General features: G+C 38.4%; 1 protein-coding gene across 1 annotated transcript in view; it reads left to right on the top strand.

The window, feature by feature from the left end:
* The first annotated feature begins 398 nt into the window (after positions 1–398).
* COL19A1 (collagen type XIX alpha 1 chain) overlaps positions 399–17,996 on the top strand; it is a 179,437-nt gene continuing 161,839 nt past the window's right edge. Inside the window, exons 1-4 of the mRNA XM_059468666.1 lie at positions 399–480; positions 2,451–2,577; positions 10,998–11,072; positions 11,582–11,681. Coding sequence (XP_059324649.1) covers positions 2,487–2,577; positions 10,998–11,072; positions 11,582–11,681 — 266 coding nt within the window. The 5' untranslated portion in view covers positions 399–480; positions 2,451–2,486. The remainder of the gene's footprint in view (positions 481–2,450; positions 2,578–10,997; positions 11,073–11,581; positions 11,682–17,996) is intronic.

Genomic DNA, 17,996 nt, shown 5'->3' with positions numbered 1-17,996 from the left:
AATTTATGGTGAAGTATATAAAAGTATCTAAAATTAATGTATGCTTACACTTAAAAGATAAAAGCTAGTTTCTGCCAGTATAATAATGTACATAATTGGTTCTTCACAGCTAGAAACCAGATACTCTTTCATTCATGCATTCATACCACGGCTGTCTAATTTATGGAACTGCTGAGAGGGTGCTTTTAGAGAGGTAGGGGGAAGGAGAAAAAAACTCCAAACATTTCTTACATTGTTACCTGACTTGGGATGCACACATATAATTATGTAAAATCTGTGTCTGGGTGGCTGTTTGTTCTTTCTTGCAGAGTATTCTGTGCTCACTGAGTGGGAGGGTCACACTGTGAGACTAATAAGGACAGAGCTGCATCCCCCTCTACCACTCTTTGGAGACTCACTCTAGCAACTCCTCGGCACTACAGCAGCTCTGTACAGGCATTTTCAGTGCTTCTGGGGGACACACCAATAAAAAAATTAAAGGTAAGCCACTCACTATGTGTAGTCAATTATCTAGACATCTTACATGTGCACACTCACACACGCTACACCATTCCTGACTTGTTTTGAGTTTTTTTTGTTCAAGGGTTTTTGGTTTTGATTTCCAAAACTGTCATTTAAGTTTATCATTGCTAATATTAACTATGTCTTATATAAACATGATGTATACGGTAAGTTTTTAATGTACTGTAATCAGCCTGTGCCATAGTATTCTACTCATGATTGTGTAAATACATTGTATATGCTAGTGGGTGACAATAGGTGTACGCTAAGATATGCAAATAAAAACAGCCCTGCTAAATGAGCAGTAATTTACAAAACTGATTAAACTGTTGCGAATTGCCACTGTGCTGATTGTGCATATATTTACGTTTAAAAGCCTACCTTGTAGCGAGCACGCGTGCCGGTGGCCTGCCCGCAGCGTGAGGGAGCGCGCGGGTGAGGGAGCGGGCTCGGGCGGGCAGTGCCCGGCGGGGAGGGGGCACCGCGCCGCCCGCGGCTCTGGGGCACAGCCCGGCCCAGGCCCGGCCCCGTGGGGCCGATGCCGCCCCGGCCGGGGCAGCCCTCACCTGCTGGCCCGGGCAGGTGCCGCCGCCGCCCCGGGGCTGCCCCGCTCGCAGGCGCCGCCGGCCGGGCGGGCTCCGGCCCCGCTCCGCCCCGGGGCTGCGGAGGAAGCGGCGGCGGCCGCCTGCCCTCGCTCGCTGCCCGGGTCCCGGCGGCCGGGCCGGGGGGACGGGGCGGGCGGCGGAGGGAGCCCGGGGCCGGGGGCCGGAGAGCGGCTCCGGCAGCGGGGCGGGGGCGCTGCCCGGCTGGGAGAGCTGCCCGCTCGCCTTCCCGCCCGGGGGCTGAGCCCTCCCTCCGGCAAGCGCGGCTCGATCCGAGGGACACGGCGCTGCCGGGCTGGAGTCCGCGCTGCCGGGGGCTCGCGTGGTGCACGGGCGCCCCGGGGGTGCGAGGGAGCGGAGCCTCCCGGAGCTGCCGGCGGAGAGGACCCGAGCCCGGAGGTGCGGCGGCAGCGAGGGGGTGGCGGTGCTGGTGATCAGAGCCCTTCAGAAAAGCAGAGCTCCGGAGAGGCAGCTCTGCTGAGATCCCGATGCCTGCTTGTAAAGCAGGTGCAGGAAATTAAATGATAATTCATTTGAACATGCATTCGCTTTGCTGCTGGTGGGAAGGCTAGAAAAGTTAATCATGATGTAGTTGCTGTCAGTATAGGACAGAATAGCTTTCATGATAAATAAGGTGCCTTGCGAAAATAATTATAACAATTGCATCTTAGGTATGTGATTTCCTTTTCTTACAGAAGATGTGATTAGAAAAATATTAGATATTTTCTGTGTTTCATTAAATTCATGTGTATTTATATGTCGCAGTTGGCTTAGAAAAGCTTTTGTCCTCTAATGACAGTACCAGTTTGTGTTGTTGAAGCCTGTACTTTTGTGAGATTTAAACTAGAAATTCAGTATAGGCTGCTCTCGGCACTTTGTAAGGTGGAGAAATACTGCATTTTGGTTTCTTTTGTGGTTAAACAATTGCATGTTGCCTTTGTTCCATTTGAGGACTACCTTAGCAGTCACTGTAAGTGTTGTGACACCAAACAGTTTAACTAATATATTGAATATTGAAAAATAATTTGCTGAGAAATATAAAAGAAAATTAGTAATTATTAATGAAATGAACATTCAGTGCCTTTACAATTAATATATCCAAGTTAGTATTTCTAAGGTGTTACTTCTGTGTTCATTAATAAAGAACTAAAAAGGAGTGTATTTATCATTTATTTCCAAACTGGCATAAACCTTTTTTGTAGCTCCTTAAACAGATAAATTATACACTTGTATATGACTAGCAACTTCCTCTTCACAGTTTAGAAGTTCTTGTTTGCAGCATTCTGACAAGGTGAGGTGAGAAGAATAAGACGAGATTGTTCTGAATATGCTTATTTTTTGTTTCAGATTTGTGGCTGTTTGTTCACATGTGTCCAGGGGGAGATGAAGTACATTGGATCCTGCATAGTTTGGCTTTGTATGGCAGTCTTCCTCCTTCCTGTTTCTACTTCTCTGGCTGTCAGTGACCACACAGGTACTTCCATTTTTCTTGTCCATCAGAGGCGTAAATCTCAGTACTGAAAAATTTTTAGCAAATAACAAGAGGACATAGAAAATAAACAATATGAACAAATAAAATTATACAAGGTTGTTTTAATCTCTTTTCTGAAATGAACTTTGAAGCAGCTCCAGAGCAGCCTTTTGGCTTCCTGTGCTTGGAAGATTCATGTTTGGAGGTAATTGTAGTTCCTAGGAGTTTCATTTTGTACTTTTCTTTTCCTACCATACAAAAACAGGATTATAAATCAGAGTTTGCAAAACTTTTGTGAACAAAATCATGTGGCTTTATTAGTGCAGACCAGTTATCACATTAACCTAAACAGTCTAATGCTCATGTTAACTGCGCCTCTACTTAATCCCTAAACTGGGTCATATATTTCACACAGAGTGAAAAAAACCCTTTTTTTCCTAAGAAGATGGGGGAAAGAAGTAAAAAGATATTGTTTAACTTAAAAGCTGTTTCCCATCTTCTGCAAATTTTCTCATATTTCTCTGTTTTCCTCTTTCTTTTACTTTCCACATGTTATCTAGTGTTCTCACTTAAACTCTACATTACCTCTCCAGAATGTGGTAAATTCTGTCTTAAAGACACATCATATGTGCTTGTCAAATATGGAACATTAGTTTTATAGAATTACTCAGCCTCAGCAAGTACTTCAACTTATTATAATTTTCTACAATTATTAGCAAGGAGAACATGTTTATTGCCATTTAAATTGACTTGGGCTTTTTCTCAAAAATAAAATTAACTCTTAGTAACGTTGCTCCTTTCCAGAAATCTTATGAAAGATAATAGAAACTATACACACAACAACAACTTTGAATTTCAATAACTCATTTATAACTCAGGCCCAAGAAATTTAAAAGTCCATGACTAGGAAAATAATCCTTTTACTACCCTTGGAAAATATAAACAGTAATAATGAATAAATAATAAGTGTAATGTGTGGGCTCTGAGGTAATAACAATGCATTGTGAAGAGCCAGAATTTAAGTCAAAGTCTTTTTCCCCTTGTATTTTTAGGGCAGTGAGGCTAAGTGCTCTGCTGATGAATTATTCTTAACCCCTCTGAGAGAGCAAGCCTACATCATAGCTGTGAAATCATTCTGTCTGAAAGATGATAAATAGGTTTTACTCTGTTATTGCTAGGTAGTGGGTTGCAGAAGGGAAGTTTTTAAAGTGTTAAAATGGTGCGAGTACAGAAGGTTCCCAAGCGATATAGACTGAAAACTGTTAACATAAAATTCCAGGAAGCATTGTCTCTTTTCTTTTATATTTTTTTTCCTAATGAAATGATGCCTTAGTAAAAGTTGGGCCAGCCACAGAAGATGTAGCAGGTACACTGAACTGTGAATAAACAGTGTATCTGAACTGAGGAGTACATTCTGTTAGAAGTTTGTAGCTAAGCCACCCATGGTGAAGTTGCAGTTTTCCTTAGCCTGATTGCCACAAATAGATCAAATATGGGTCCAATTGAACTGTGAGGAAGAAAAGGAGAGGTTGAACCTCTCCTGTGAATAACTCAGGGTGTGCAATTGAAAGAGGCTTCTTTGGTTTGTGGAGGTACAGGCAGATGGTGAGGAATAACAAGCTGATAGCTGCCAGCTTGAGCGGCTCTGCCAACAGCAGGTGTGTGAGTTAAGCCCAGAGATAAACTCCAGTTAATAAGAGGAAAGAGACTCTAGTAGAGTTTGCAGGAATGGTTACCATTAACAAAAGAAATGTGAGTTATAGACCAGAAAGCAGTAGTTGGGAATGGACCCAGGAGCAGAGCAGTGATAAAAGTGGTACAGATCCTTCTGCCAACCTTTTGTTACTCCCCTCTGTTCAGCTGAACTGAGTCCTCTGTGTGGCAAAGTTGTCTTGCTCCAGTTTTATAATTTGTATGCAAGTGAATGTGTTACAGATTTGAAATCTGCTTTCTTCATGGAGAGATTAATATCTAAAAGTTTGGGGTTTTTTTTCCTGTCTTGTATTCAGTTATTCTTTCTTGGGCCTTTGTTCCCTCCCATGTACAAGTTCTGTTTAAATCAGCATCTGTCCTTCAATATCTGCCTAGACAATCTTTTTGGTTTTCTTCCTTCAACAACATATGCATAGCATTTATTTATCTGGGCTAAAATGGAAACTTTTCCAGCAAAGCACGTTTAGGTAGAATCTGAAATTATTATATTTACATCTTGATATTTCTCACCCAATCTACTTGAATCTAAAGGAATGGCTTCAAATACATGGAAAAGTGCAGACTAGAATTAATTTGAGGGTGGTGAGAGAAGGAAGTGGGTTAGGGGAAGGAGTGATTTGAGCTTTCTGAGCAGACATGCTGAATATACTTTGACTTATTCATTGGACCAATATTGTAATGAATAAATAGCAGAATTGAAAAAAGAGTCAGAGGCTGAGAGAGTATGCTGGATCTTCTTGGAGCAGTCCTCCTTAGGCTCTGAGGGTGCCAGTAAGCATTAGATTCACATAGAAGATTTCTTTCAGTGGTCATGTTTTGATATGCTTCGTGTTCATTAGAAGGAAGCACTCGCTTCCCATGATGGGGTATAGCAAATCTGAGGGGAGAGAGTTCAGGAGTTTTCCAGAGGCATATTTTTGATCTGACTGCAAGCATACTTTCTTCATGTTGTCAACTTATTATTATTGGGAATACTTGGGGTTTGAGTGTGGACATTAGCTCTTTCTGTAGTGACATGTGAAGTTCTAACTTGATCATTCCTGACAGTTTTATATTAAGAATACTACTATTCTGTCTCATTCCCAGATCATTGCTTCTTTTTCAACTTTCTTTTACAATTAGAGTTTTTAAAGCCACTTGCTGATCCATGAAAAATGTAGTATAAACAGAGTCCTGAGACTAATAGGCATGGTGAATTTTCCTTGTCTTTTGACATGGAACGTGCTATGAAAAGTATTGGCTGTGGATCATGATTTTAGATAGGCGCTTTAGCCCAAATACAGTGAGTGATTTCAAGTATGTAAATCAGTCCAGCTTTTTGCTTTTAATGTTTTAGTACAGCTAGATACTTCTCCAAATCAATATAATGACCCTACAGTATCTCTCATATACAATGTCTTCATTTTCCTGATATTCCCATCTGACCTGGCCTTGAATGTTTCCAGGGATGGGCCATCTACCACATCTCTGGGCAACCTATTCCAGTGTTTCACCACCATTATTGTCAAGTCTAGTCTAAATCTAACTTCTTTTATTTATAACCATTAGGCCTTGTCCTGTCACAACAGGTCCTGATGACAAGTCTGTACCCATCTTTCTTACGGGCCCACTGGCTAGAAGGATGTAGTGAGGTCCCCCTGGAGCCTTCTCTTCTCCAGGCTGAAAACCTTAGTTCTCAGGAGAGATGCCCCAGCTCTCTGATTGTTTTTGTGGCCTTCCTTTGCACCTGTTCCAGCAGGTCCATGTCTTTCTTGTGCTGGGGCCCTGGAGTTGGATGCAGTAGTCAGGGTGGGGGACTTTTCATGAGAGCTGATGGGCAGAATCACTTCTCTTGGTCTGTTAGCCATGCTTCTTTAGATGTAGCCCAGGGTATGATTGGCTTTCTGGGATGTGAGCACACATTGTCAGCTCATCTCCAGCTTTTCATCCATCAGTATTCTCAAAGCCTTCTTGTCAGGGCTGCTCGCAATTCCTTCAACCCTCAGTCTGTTTTGATACTGAGTATTTCCCAGGTGCAGCATCTCATGAGGTTGTTGAACCTCACAAGATTCCTATGAGCCCAATTCTCAAACTTGTCCAGGTCCCTCTGGATGACATCCTGTCCTTCAGGTGTGTCAACTGCACCATTCAGCTTGGTGTCATCTGCAAATATGCTGAGGGTGCACTCAATCCTTTCATCTATGTCATTAATTAATTAAATAACATTGATCCCAAACGGGACACCGCTTGCCACTGTTTTCCATCTGGAGATTGAGGAGTTGACCACTCCACTCTGGATGTGACTGTCCAAACAATTAATCATTCTCTGAGCAGTCCACACAGCAAATCCCAACCTTTACAATTCAGAGATATTGTGGGGACCATGTCAAAGGCCTTGCAGAAATCCAGATGACGTGCATAGCTCTTCCCTTGTCCACTGATGCAGTCACTCCATTGTGCAAGGCCACTGAGTTAGTCATGCAAGACTTGCCCTTGGTGAAGTGGTGCTGGTTGTCTCAATGAAGTTGAGAGGAGTGTTGAATGTGTTCAAGTTGAGAAGTTGAAGTTGAGTGGTGCTGGTTGTCTCAAATAGTATGAAGACCTGCTTTTCACTACTTACTTCACTACTTCACTGCTACTTTCACTACTTTCTCTCTTCTTCATGGGAGAATATAGTTCCCCAGGGGCCTAGTGTGAATATCCTAATCCTTGAACTCTGTTTCTTGGATTTCTTATTTCTGCCTGCCAATGCTGTTACGTTACTTCATAACCATCTAAATAGTCACCAGACTTGAAATTGACTTCTTTACTGTATCACATTCCCTTCGTTCTTCCCACCCTTGTCTTAATTAACATATACATTTTAATGTAATATAATCTTCTTTACAGAGTAAAATAACAGAATACAAAAAAATCACATGCCTGTATACTTGAGGCTAGAGATATGTAAGAAATCTGAATTCTTGACCTTGAAAGCAAGCCAGCTGGATCTGCTTATTTTCATTACGAATATGTTTGAGGTGGGCTTACTGGATATCATTGCTGATATTTGCAAGTGTGTGGCTAGCTCTGAAGAGGTTGCCTGTATCTGTGTGTTTATGAAGCCTGATCCATGTATGGGAAGTATGAGAAAAATCTTAGGTAATATGGGTTTCTGCTTGAAGCTTAAGTCGACACAGGACGTGGATATACATTAGGTTGGGCTTTGGTGTTTGGCCACTTTCATTGGTGTGGTCGTGGTTACTGATGGAAGCTTCAGTGCCTTTGCAATGTGCACGTCAGTGGTGGTAGATGGCAGCTAAAAACTTCACCTGAATGTGAAGTTTGGTTATAAAGTAGCAGATGGGTACTTGTGATGTGAATCTAGCCATTACAGGTTATACTAATCTGGAGAAGCCAAGACTGCTCGTTGGAAGTTTCAGTTCCCACTCAGGAAGTGCACACAAGAGATATCTATCTGTAAGAGGGAGACTGAGGCACACACCACAGTCTCTTTTGTCCTTGTTTGCATGGAATGGAAAGCTGAGCATGGTGCCTAGATGGAAGTTGCAGTGTGCTTCAACAGGTGTCCTGATCATTCCAGGAATTTGGAAAGCGCCATTGCACATTGCAACAGATATATCTACATGCAATGCCTTTTCTTTTTTTTTTTTTTAATTATGCAATTAGAAAAAAAACCCAAAAAATTCTTATTAATCTTAGTAATGAGGGAGATGACAATGATCTGTGATGTACCTGCTTGGTCTGAATAAATCAATATTTTCAAGATTATTGTATTGATTTTATATTAATAAGCTCATAGCTGGAACTCATTGATTTATAAAGATCCAGGCCAACTTTTTTTTATGGATAGGTAAAGATATCATTAATTTAAAGATACGTTAACTTGACCTATGATATCACTGGTTTAATATGAATTTTTTATTTCAGTCTACACAGATGCAGTTTTATCATGTGCAGGGCAATCTAGTGCATAAATGTAAGCTTATTCTTCTTACTATTTCATGAATTTTATAATAATGTATTTTAACAGGCCAGGTAGATTCATGATTTCCCACTGGATTAAGAGCAAGTGTTTATCTTGTTCTTTTTCTTTCCTGAATGTCTTCATGTAGACCTTGTCGTTCAGCTGCCCACATGTTGAATGGGCAAACTGCCTGTTTTGTCTCAGGCTAAAGAAAATTTAAGGATCTTCTAGCAGTTTAAAAATCGTGGAAGAGGTTAACTATACAAGCTGTAACTGCAGAAAGAGTTTTCATCACTCTGTAGTAATGAAAGTTGTCAGTCATGGTATGGAGAGAGTTTGGTCTTGTTATTTGAGAGTTTTCCCTTAGCTCTCTGGTAGAAGGAATAGCACTGAACTAAAGGAGTGCAATAGAAGATTCGTGTAACTCTTTCAGTTCTTTTGGGGATGTGGAATACAAATAAATAACTAACACTTAAATGGCCTGTCTATGCTGTGACTCTTGTGCCACTGATAAAAATAGGTCCACGGTCCAGTCTGTGGCATGTGAGGAATCATCGCTATCATCTGGATAGCACAAAAATTAAGGCTTGAGTCTTTATTTGGAAGAAAGTGGCTGTGGGGAATAGGCTCAAACTTTCTAGTCTTTCACTGCTCAATGCTCATCTAAGTTAATGCTGGGGAAAAAAAAAAAGCACACTTGTGTCCCAAGTTCTCAAAAGCTTACATCAGTTTAGGGTAAAATCAGCAATAAATACTCTTTGTCTGCTCTTATAAGTACTGCCAAGAATTTAACCAAAAAGAGAATCTACCTTGAAATTTATTGAATATTTTTGAAAAAGGCCCTTAGGAAACCTGCTGATTTAAGAAAAAACATCTGTCCATGTATGTCTGACATTCTTTTGTGACTTCAGCCATAAATGGCTTCCTTTATGTCAGCTTATTTCTTAGAGCTATAGTTATGTAAATGTACCCTAACAGCATTCATTGGTTTAGAGTGGCTGTGTATAGAATTCTATAGTTCAATGATCTGTATTTGATTGAAGCTTGAGGTTTGTAAACTAAAGGGTATCTAAGGTGAACCTGTTTCTGTGCCATGTGTGTATACATCAACTGGTGTATTGAAATTGCTATGTTACTGTGTAATTCCAGCAAATGCTTTTCTCACTGTATAAAACTTCCTGCTAACCAAGAATGATGAAAGATTTCACTTCAGAGTTTTCAACATGAATATTCTTTACAGTTTGGTGTCTTTTCTGGGGAATGGGAATTTACAGAGTTTTTCATGCATATATTTCATCTCTTTTATCATGAAACTCTATCTGTACAGGGAAAAACATGCATATCCATGTATTTATGGATCTGTATGAGGGAAAGAAAAAAATTATTCTCTGAGAGCCTTAGAAGTAAATTAATTTATCTGTGATGTTCCTTGTAGTAGTTAATTGTTAGTTGTAACTGTAATTTTACATGTGAAGCACATGGAACTTAATGAATCTTACAAAAAAAAAAAAAAATAAAAGTGTTTCATCCAGTCTGTTCTTTATATAGTTGACATAGTTTTCATTAAGCATATTATCAGGGCATGTCTTTATGTCTGCATTATATGATATATTGTCACTTTTACTAGTTATTTCCAACTAGCCATTCTTAATTGAGATCAAATTCTGAAATATATTTAATAGCATTTAAGAGTTTTGAAGGAAAATATGCTGTCTACATAACTACAGAATGAATGACAAATTTCACATGCTTTAAGATTACAAATTTAGCTATTTTTAATACCATTGTTTGTTCTGGATGCTCTCATGAAACATTCAAATATAGATAATTTCCAGGTTAATGATAGGACATTCCTTACTTTTTTAATTGAACTAATGGTATAGAAGGTGCCTTGACCTTCACTGCTCAGCAGCTTCAGATACACCTTGGACATCTTTTCAGTTGCATCAGCTCACAAAGCTCTGTGCTTGATAAGTTGACAGGCCAAATATCACAATTTGTCATCTTTGATTTACTAGGGGTTTTTTTTAGAATTTAGCAGGGCTATTTGCAAAACTCGTTAAATAGCAAGCCTTATTTCAGACTCCTGCACAAAAGTGACATTTTCCTGTATTTCCTTCTTAAAAGTGGACATCCTTGTATATCTATTAAAAAAAAAGGAGCATAAATGACTTAATGCAAATAAGAAGTAATAATAATTAATATTGCATATTAATAATACAGTGTCTTATCTAAGGGTTCAGTTAGATTTAACCTCAGTTTACCATGTTCCAAATTTTAGAACATTCTGTTTGCTTACCAAAATACCTTGGTCCAGACTACTCCCCTACTTAATTTTTGTGCTTTTTTTCCCCCAAATACAATATTGTTTCATATTCATGAATGGGGGAAAATATTTTCTAGTAACACAGTGAGAAATACAAAAAGAACTTGGAACAGATAGTACTGCTTTATAGAGTGTTATAAATGGAAACAGCATGGTAAGAATTTAATGGTTTTCTTCTGGCTATTGTTTATATGAACTTTAACCACAGGCAGCTGAATTAAAATGTGATAAAAATTCTATCTGCTTATATTATTGGAAGTGTAGTATAAAATTTGCTTTTGATTAGATTTTGTAATTTGTTTTATTGCTGCTTTTCATATCCTAAAGCGACAAAAAGAAACATTCCTGTCAATATTACCATAACTACCATGACAGTTTGTTCAATTCTGTTAGTTTGATACCATTTTACTGTAAATACTAAACTGTGTTCTCTTGAAGGTGCTGTGTGTCCTTTAATGAAAACTGTTTCCCGTCATCTCAAACAAATTAACAGAGACAGTCGTGGTGTATCAGGTAAATGACCAAGCTAATATGGATATCTGTATTAATTAGCTGCTAATGTTTGCTGGATGTAATTATAGTCTGACTGAAGCTGGCTTTAAAATTGAAAGGTTAGTACAGAATGCCATCCCCAAGCACCAAAAGCTGCTGCTCCTCCCAGGAAGGTGGCAGCATCCCAGAACTTTTATCCCCTAAAATATTGGTTCAAGTTTGGCAGCCATGCTAATTTCCATGTTTTTTTTCCAATCATCCTGCATTCTTATCAATTCAGATGATAAAAGAACTAGAAAATTCATTTTTCAGGTTTTAAAGTCATCTACCCAAGTGAATTTTGTATGAATAGTTCTAATAAAATAAATATTGAAAGTTTTTCTGACTTCAAGTCCTACTTTTCTAAATATCTTGTCAGTCAATATTCTAGAAATGCTAATATGCTTGCATTCAAGTATGCTAAAAATTATTTTTTACTTACAGTATTTAAATTCCATTATAATTGCATTGTTTTGTGTTCTATTTTACAGGGTTTGATCTGGCAGAAAGCTTTTCTTTAAGGCAAACATCTTGTGGTGGGGAAAAGATTTGCTTTAAACTGGGAAGTGCACCTCTCATTAGAGATACAAGGTAAGACACTATTTTCATGCTTAGCTTTTAAAAGATAGAGCTCAGCCTCAATGCTACTAATTAACTGGTTCGCTGAACATGCATCCAAAGAATGCCACAGAAAGCAGTAGGGCTGTTTTTAAGCTTTTTTTCAGTTTTTTTCTGTGGGAAGCATTTTGATTTTGGTGTGCTATCCTTCTGGAATCTGGGAGTACATAGGTAGTAAGTTAATTGTAAATAGCACTTTCTCAAATCATTATTCTAATACTGAAAAGTCCACTGTTAATACATTAATATTTATAAAACAAAGGAAACCTATAACTTTCATGGTATGACAGGAAGTATTATACTAATCTCCTCTCAGTGAAGTTGTCTGTCCTCTCTCTCACTACTGCTGGCAAGATTAAAAAGAGAGAGAGTATCACCATTTCCTTGAATGGTATTTTTTTTATTTTCCTGGTATTCAAATTTTGCCTTTGAACAGCAACAGAATAGTGGGCATTAGGTGTAGAGGAGAAAATAGGCAAAATCCTATTCTGGCACAGGGTGGGATGAAAAGCAGAGACTGCACGAAAAATCAAAAGGAGAGTGAAAGAGAGCAGGGCACAATTGGATTGGATGGCCTTCAGTTTGCACAGGGACAAGGAAATGTCAAGAAGCAGTTAGGAATGTAGTTTCAAGTTCCCTGAGCTCAGTGGAGAGAGAGGATCATCTCAGAGCTTCTTGGTTGAGATGTGCTCTGAGTCATGGGACTGTGGTTTCTGTACAGCGTGTTCCTGCGATGACGAGGGAAGCAACTGTAATCCCATGTCTTCAGGTTGGGTATTTTCTGTTGCAAGAGGTCTGGCTCCAGCTTGCCTGGTAAAAAACACACCTGGCCCTTGGACTTCCCCTTTGCTTGGATCCTGGGCATAGCACAGAGGGACTGTGAGCAGCGTGAGGCCAGGGGGAAGGAAGAAGAGCAGAGCTGGAGGCAACCAGACACAAAACAAATGATCTTTGTGGGAGGAGTGTGACTACGGAAAGAATTTATCTAGTAATTTAGAACGTTTACGTTCTCTAAGTTTTTCTGATATATTAGATACTGTAAGTGCAAATTTTTGTGCTTGTGTAATTGTGCAAAATTTAACTAATCACTATCTCTTTTTAAAAATACATTGGATGCTATGGAAGGAAAATTGACTGGACAAAATTACTTGAGACAAAGAGTGCTCTTCTTTTATTAGGACCTTTCCAATATCATCCAGATTGTCTTTAGAAGAGTAACAGGACATAGTAGGTACCACCCATAAATGTTTTTACTAAAAATTATTTTGAGAGATTTTTAGTAAGAAAACTTTCCTTTAAAAAATATTAATTTTTCCTTTTTTTTACAAGCCTTTTTATCCAATTTGTGGGAATTTGAGGGAAACATTAAACTACAGAAACGTAGAAAATTGAAGCAATAACAAAAAATGTGGAGCAATTTTCCTTTAGGAATAAGAAGCTAAGTAGGGCTCAGAAATGCATCTTGTGAGCCGACTTTATTTTGAAACACTGAGAAAATTAGTGCCAAAAATGGAACAGAGAGGAGATAGAAATTGCAAAAGGGTTAATTATTTAAAATTCATATTACTTTGAGGTAAAATTCTTGATTCAAAGTATTGATTTCTAAGAATTTCTGAGTGGTTTCAGAAGTGGTCTGAGAGGTCATGTTGAGGTTAAAAAACATAAAGCTTTTTTCTTAGCTTTATTTAGTGGGCCTGAATACTACTGTCTTTTTTTCTTCTTCTTTTGAAAACAGTTTATTAATGAAGGCAAGGAAAATGGGGAATTCACACCATGGCTGATAGCTGTGACCTAGCAAAGCCCTAACTACCAGCTATTGCAAGGAAAGTCACAATGGTTGTTTTGTTTGGCTTATTTTTTTTTTACTATATATTTTTTCCTATATTTTATGTCATCATAAAGGAGATGATGACATAAAATATAGGAAAAAAAATATAGTAAAGGAGAGAAAGGAGAGAAAAATGGCTATCTGGTTTTTCCCCATTTTCAGTGTAACTTGGGCAGGGGCTAAAGAATTTCAGTTAGGGGTAAACCTGGGAGGGAAGTGGCTTGGTTTTCATGGTCTCTTGGTTCTCACATTCCTCACTGTCCCTGTTATTTTATTCTGTGTATCCCCATTAAAGTAAAATGAAAGAGAAAATCTTTCTAGTTTTCCCTAGAAATATGCATCTCTAATGGATGAAAAATTTAGCTGAATGAAGCAACTGAGAGGATGATTAATAAAATGCATATCAGTGCTAATATATTAATAAAATTAGGCAGAAAAATGAATATAGTTAGGCAGAAAATTAATACTGTGTTATTGATGATAATGAGGTACGAGATAAGATTTTCAGTCAGCTTGCTGTGTAAGTAAGTAGTACCTCATACATATACCTTCCTGAACAATGAAAGGGTTAAAATGGTTTTCAATAACATGCAAGCACTGCAGAATTTCTAAAATTAAATCCTTGTTATTCATGGCAATAATCTTGCTCATCCTTTATTAACCTTTCTTCACACAAATGCATGTCATTAAAAGATGAATTCTGTTCTTAATTATTTCAGTTTGTTGAATATAAAATGTTTTTCTGGTATTGAGAGAATACTTCGGACAAATAGTTTTTTAAAATTTTGTTTTAAGTGTGTTGCTTTTTAAACTTTTCTGAACTTTTAGGATGGTTCTTTAAAATAAGGGCAGATGGCACTGAGGAGCACAAAATTGAGTTTTGGGTTTTTACGTGGTAGGGTTACAATAAAGGATAGTCAGAAACTTGGGTATCTGTCATCATAACCTTATAATTTACTATCTCAGTTACCCATGTACAAGATCTTTTAATTAATTATTTTTATTTAAACCTACTTCTCTTACATTATGTCGGGTTGCATGGTTCCAGACCCCTTGTGTTATTAGACGGCTTTAGGGATCATTCTGCCTCAGAAAATATTTCAGCAGACGTGGTGTGCAGTAAGCAGCAGAACAGTGTTTGTTATCCATCCTGCAGGAAATTGAGAGTATCTGATTAAGCTGACTAGCAAGTATCAAGTAACTTGGCACATCTCCTCTTGCATTTCATTCATTCAGTTGTAGTGTGGGTAATAGAAAGCTATGCTGTGCCATTTTTCTTCTCTGATGCCATTTTGGTTTTTTTCAATGGACCTGGAGTAGTGTTTCACCTATTTATATGTTGTAAATAATTTACAATGCACTGTCAGCTTGGTAAATTGATTATGTTTATTTATGTTGGACTTCAGCTGTAGGTCTTTCTCTTTTTTTGTGGCACAGTTCTGTATATATTTTGTCTTGTGATAGCAGATTGATAGCTCTTATGCTTTATGTAAATGACTGTAAAATATTAATGGAATGCCAGTAATACTTTTCTTATTAAAACTTTGAATTGCTTATTGAAGTTCTCAGTGAACTTTAACAGAACTTACTCCTGAGGAAAGCAGTGTAACAGAGCTTTTGAGTCATAAACTTGTAGTCAAGTACTGTTGGGCAGACAGTCTAATTATATAGTCATAATCACACCACAGAATCATAGAAAAATAGTAACTGTATAAAGGTTTAGTCTTATCTCAACAAATACGTTATAGAGTCATATTTCTTCTCCAGACTTTAACATGTTCTGCCCATGTAGTGTATTCCAGTGTGGCACAGAGTTTGCTGATAAAGGAGAACAGGGCTCTGTGCTGGTAGCATTCCTTTAGACCTGCCAGCAGTATTCAGTACTTCTGGACATGAAACCTTTTAGGCTAATCTTTGTTCTTCAGCTGCCTTAAATAGCTCTATGGTAAATTAATTTCACTGTCTTTCTCCAAAGATGTATCAGACATCAGTTACTCCTCATTTGCAATTTTCTGAGGTGCTGCTGGGCCATTTTTTTTTCCTTTTCTTAAAGCACCAATAAAGGAGATAATAAGCTGGTTTCGGCTGAGTTTCAGAATGTTTTTGAAATGGATGTTTATGATTAGCAAATCTTCATGGCACAGTTACAGCTTTCTTATTTTGTAGTTTGTTTGGCTTGACAAACCATATTAATTTGCTGAGGAGATTATCATAGCTGGCTGTTAAATGATCTGGGTTACAGCAGTTGGGATTACTCTCACGACTCTTTTAGGAATTCTTCCCCTTTCTTTGTAAGATACTACAAAGGAGCTTGGATTTTGACTGTATTTGGACTATGAGCTCCACCAGCAAAGTTGTTACTCACTACTGCCAGAAGAGCTGTGTCTTGGGCCATATTTCAGAGAAAGTGTTTTACCTCCTTGGGATGTCTTGTTTCTGGAGGAAGAAATACTTTTCCCACTTGCCTCAGTAAATTCCAGGCAGGAGGATTCTTTCTGCTAAGAACAGAAATTGGTGATGAATAATATTTATGTGGGGTTTTCTGATTGTTTTCAGTGCTAAGCTTTTTAATTGCAAAAAAAATGTGGAGGGAATTCCATTTTCCTAGAGCACAGCTGGCATCAGGTGAGGAGGTTTCTGTGCTCACTGTTAGAAGCCTTTTCACAGACAGCGATTTGCTTTCCCAAAGCCACATATCTCTATGTGATTTTGCAACCATTTGCTTTGCTGTCTGTTCTCTGGCTGTATCTGCTGAGACCACTCTCTTCACCAAACTAAAAAATATTGGCTTCCTTTCATAAACTTCAGCTCTCCATGAAGATCCTCATGGGCATGACTTTTTATTATTTTTGTACATGGCATTTGTTTTGAACATCAGAGTTAGTTTCAACAGTCTTCTTGAAAAACATTTTAAGACACATTTTAGGAAGTTTGATACATTTTTCTTATAAATGATATAGAATAGATACACATGATAATCACTGATTTCCAAAACAATTAATTGAAGACTTTTAAAGTGTGACTGAAAATGGCAATGAGGTATTATCCCTCAGCAGCTACAATTATTCAAACCAGCTTTTATCTGTGCTCACACAAAATCCTGCCGACCTTTGGTCTATTAAAATATTAGATGGTTATACAAGGAAACACCTCTCCTTTACTATATCACACATTTATCTGAGGTCATTTGAGCAGTTGGAGCAAACAATGCTAAGACTGAAATGTCTGGTATTTTAGTTGCAGGGTATTTTCAAGAAAAAGGCCTTGCCTTTGGAATTTGCTTCCTGAGTGTGGGAGCCTGAATGTAGTACAATTTCTGATGTTTCTTCAGGTCTTTTAAAGCAGTGGATCAGAAACTGTAGTGATTCAAAATTTGTTTTATCCTGAAATAGTATATTTTGTGTTTATTTCTAGAAACTTCAACACTTACTCTATTTCAGAAATTAAAATGAAGGAAAATACAGTGATTGCTGTTGAAAGATCAAATTGGTGTTGTACCCACCTTGTAAATACCAATTATTTAATTTCACAGCTAAGGAGAAAAATGGGGCTTCTTACCATGTAAAATGACAGACCAATACTCCTTTTAAAGAATAATCACCTGTCAATGTCTTTCTGCATTTGGGGCCTTGTTTCTACCTGAAAATGTACAAGAAACATGGCAATTTTTATAAAATTCAGCATTCAGGTACTAATGGATTTTGATGTCCATATTAGTTTGAATCATCCTACAATATAACATGTAATTTACTATGCAGAAAGAATTGGGGAAACAAAGGCAGAGGTGGCAGAGGGGAAGAGTACATTTAAAAATGTATAGCACTTACATTAAAAGCACACTGTGAGAGAACAGAGAGTTAGAAAATCTTTTTAAATCAAGCTACTGACCGTAACAATTAGAATTCTTTGATCTGTAGTGTGTTCCCCTGAGAGTGGAACACTTAGTGGAGCAGTGTCACACCAGCTGAACTGGTAAAACATTGTTGTATGAAGCAGTGTTCATCCTTTTATTTCCTAGTGATGATGTTCTTGCTGTAAAGCACTTGCAAATAAAGGGAAGAGGCTTTTGTGAGGTGTGTGCTTTAAGGGCACTGCTCCACAGCCAGAGTGGGCAGGAGACAAGCAGTGTTTGTGTGGAATCCCATGAGCCTCATGGCAGGCCATAAAAAAAACCAAATAAACAAAGCCAAAAATATTATTTGGAAGAGAATAAAATTAGGAGCTTGCTTTCACAGCATCCATCTCCATCTCTCAGCCTCATCTCACTTCCTCCACATCAGCATCAGCCTCTCTGTTCAGCGAGGCTGGCGGCTGATCCCTGTGGCTGTGCCATCTGAGCAGCCACAGTGGGGAAGGAGCAGGAGAGGCTGCCCCCAGCCCCAGCAGCACTGCCTTTAGCTTAAACAAACCCTGAAACTCTACCTTGAGTTTTTAATGGTTTAACCTGCCCTGTGGAAAAC

Source organism: Ammospiza nelsoni, chromosome 3 (genome assembly GCF_027579445.1).
Source record: "Ammospiza nelsoni isolate bAmmNel1 chromosome 3, bAmmNel1.pri, whole genome shotgun sequence".
Lineage (NCBI taxonomy): Eukaryota > Metazoa > Chordata > Aves > Passeriformes > Passerellidae > Ammospiza > Ammospiza nelsoni.
Note: the sequence above shows the minus strand (reverse complement) of the source record. Positions and strands in the feature narration are given on the sequence as shown.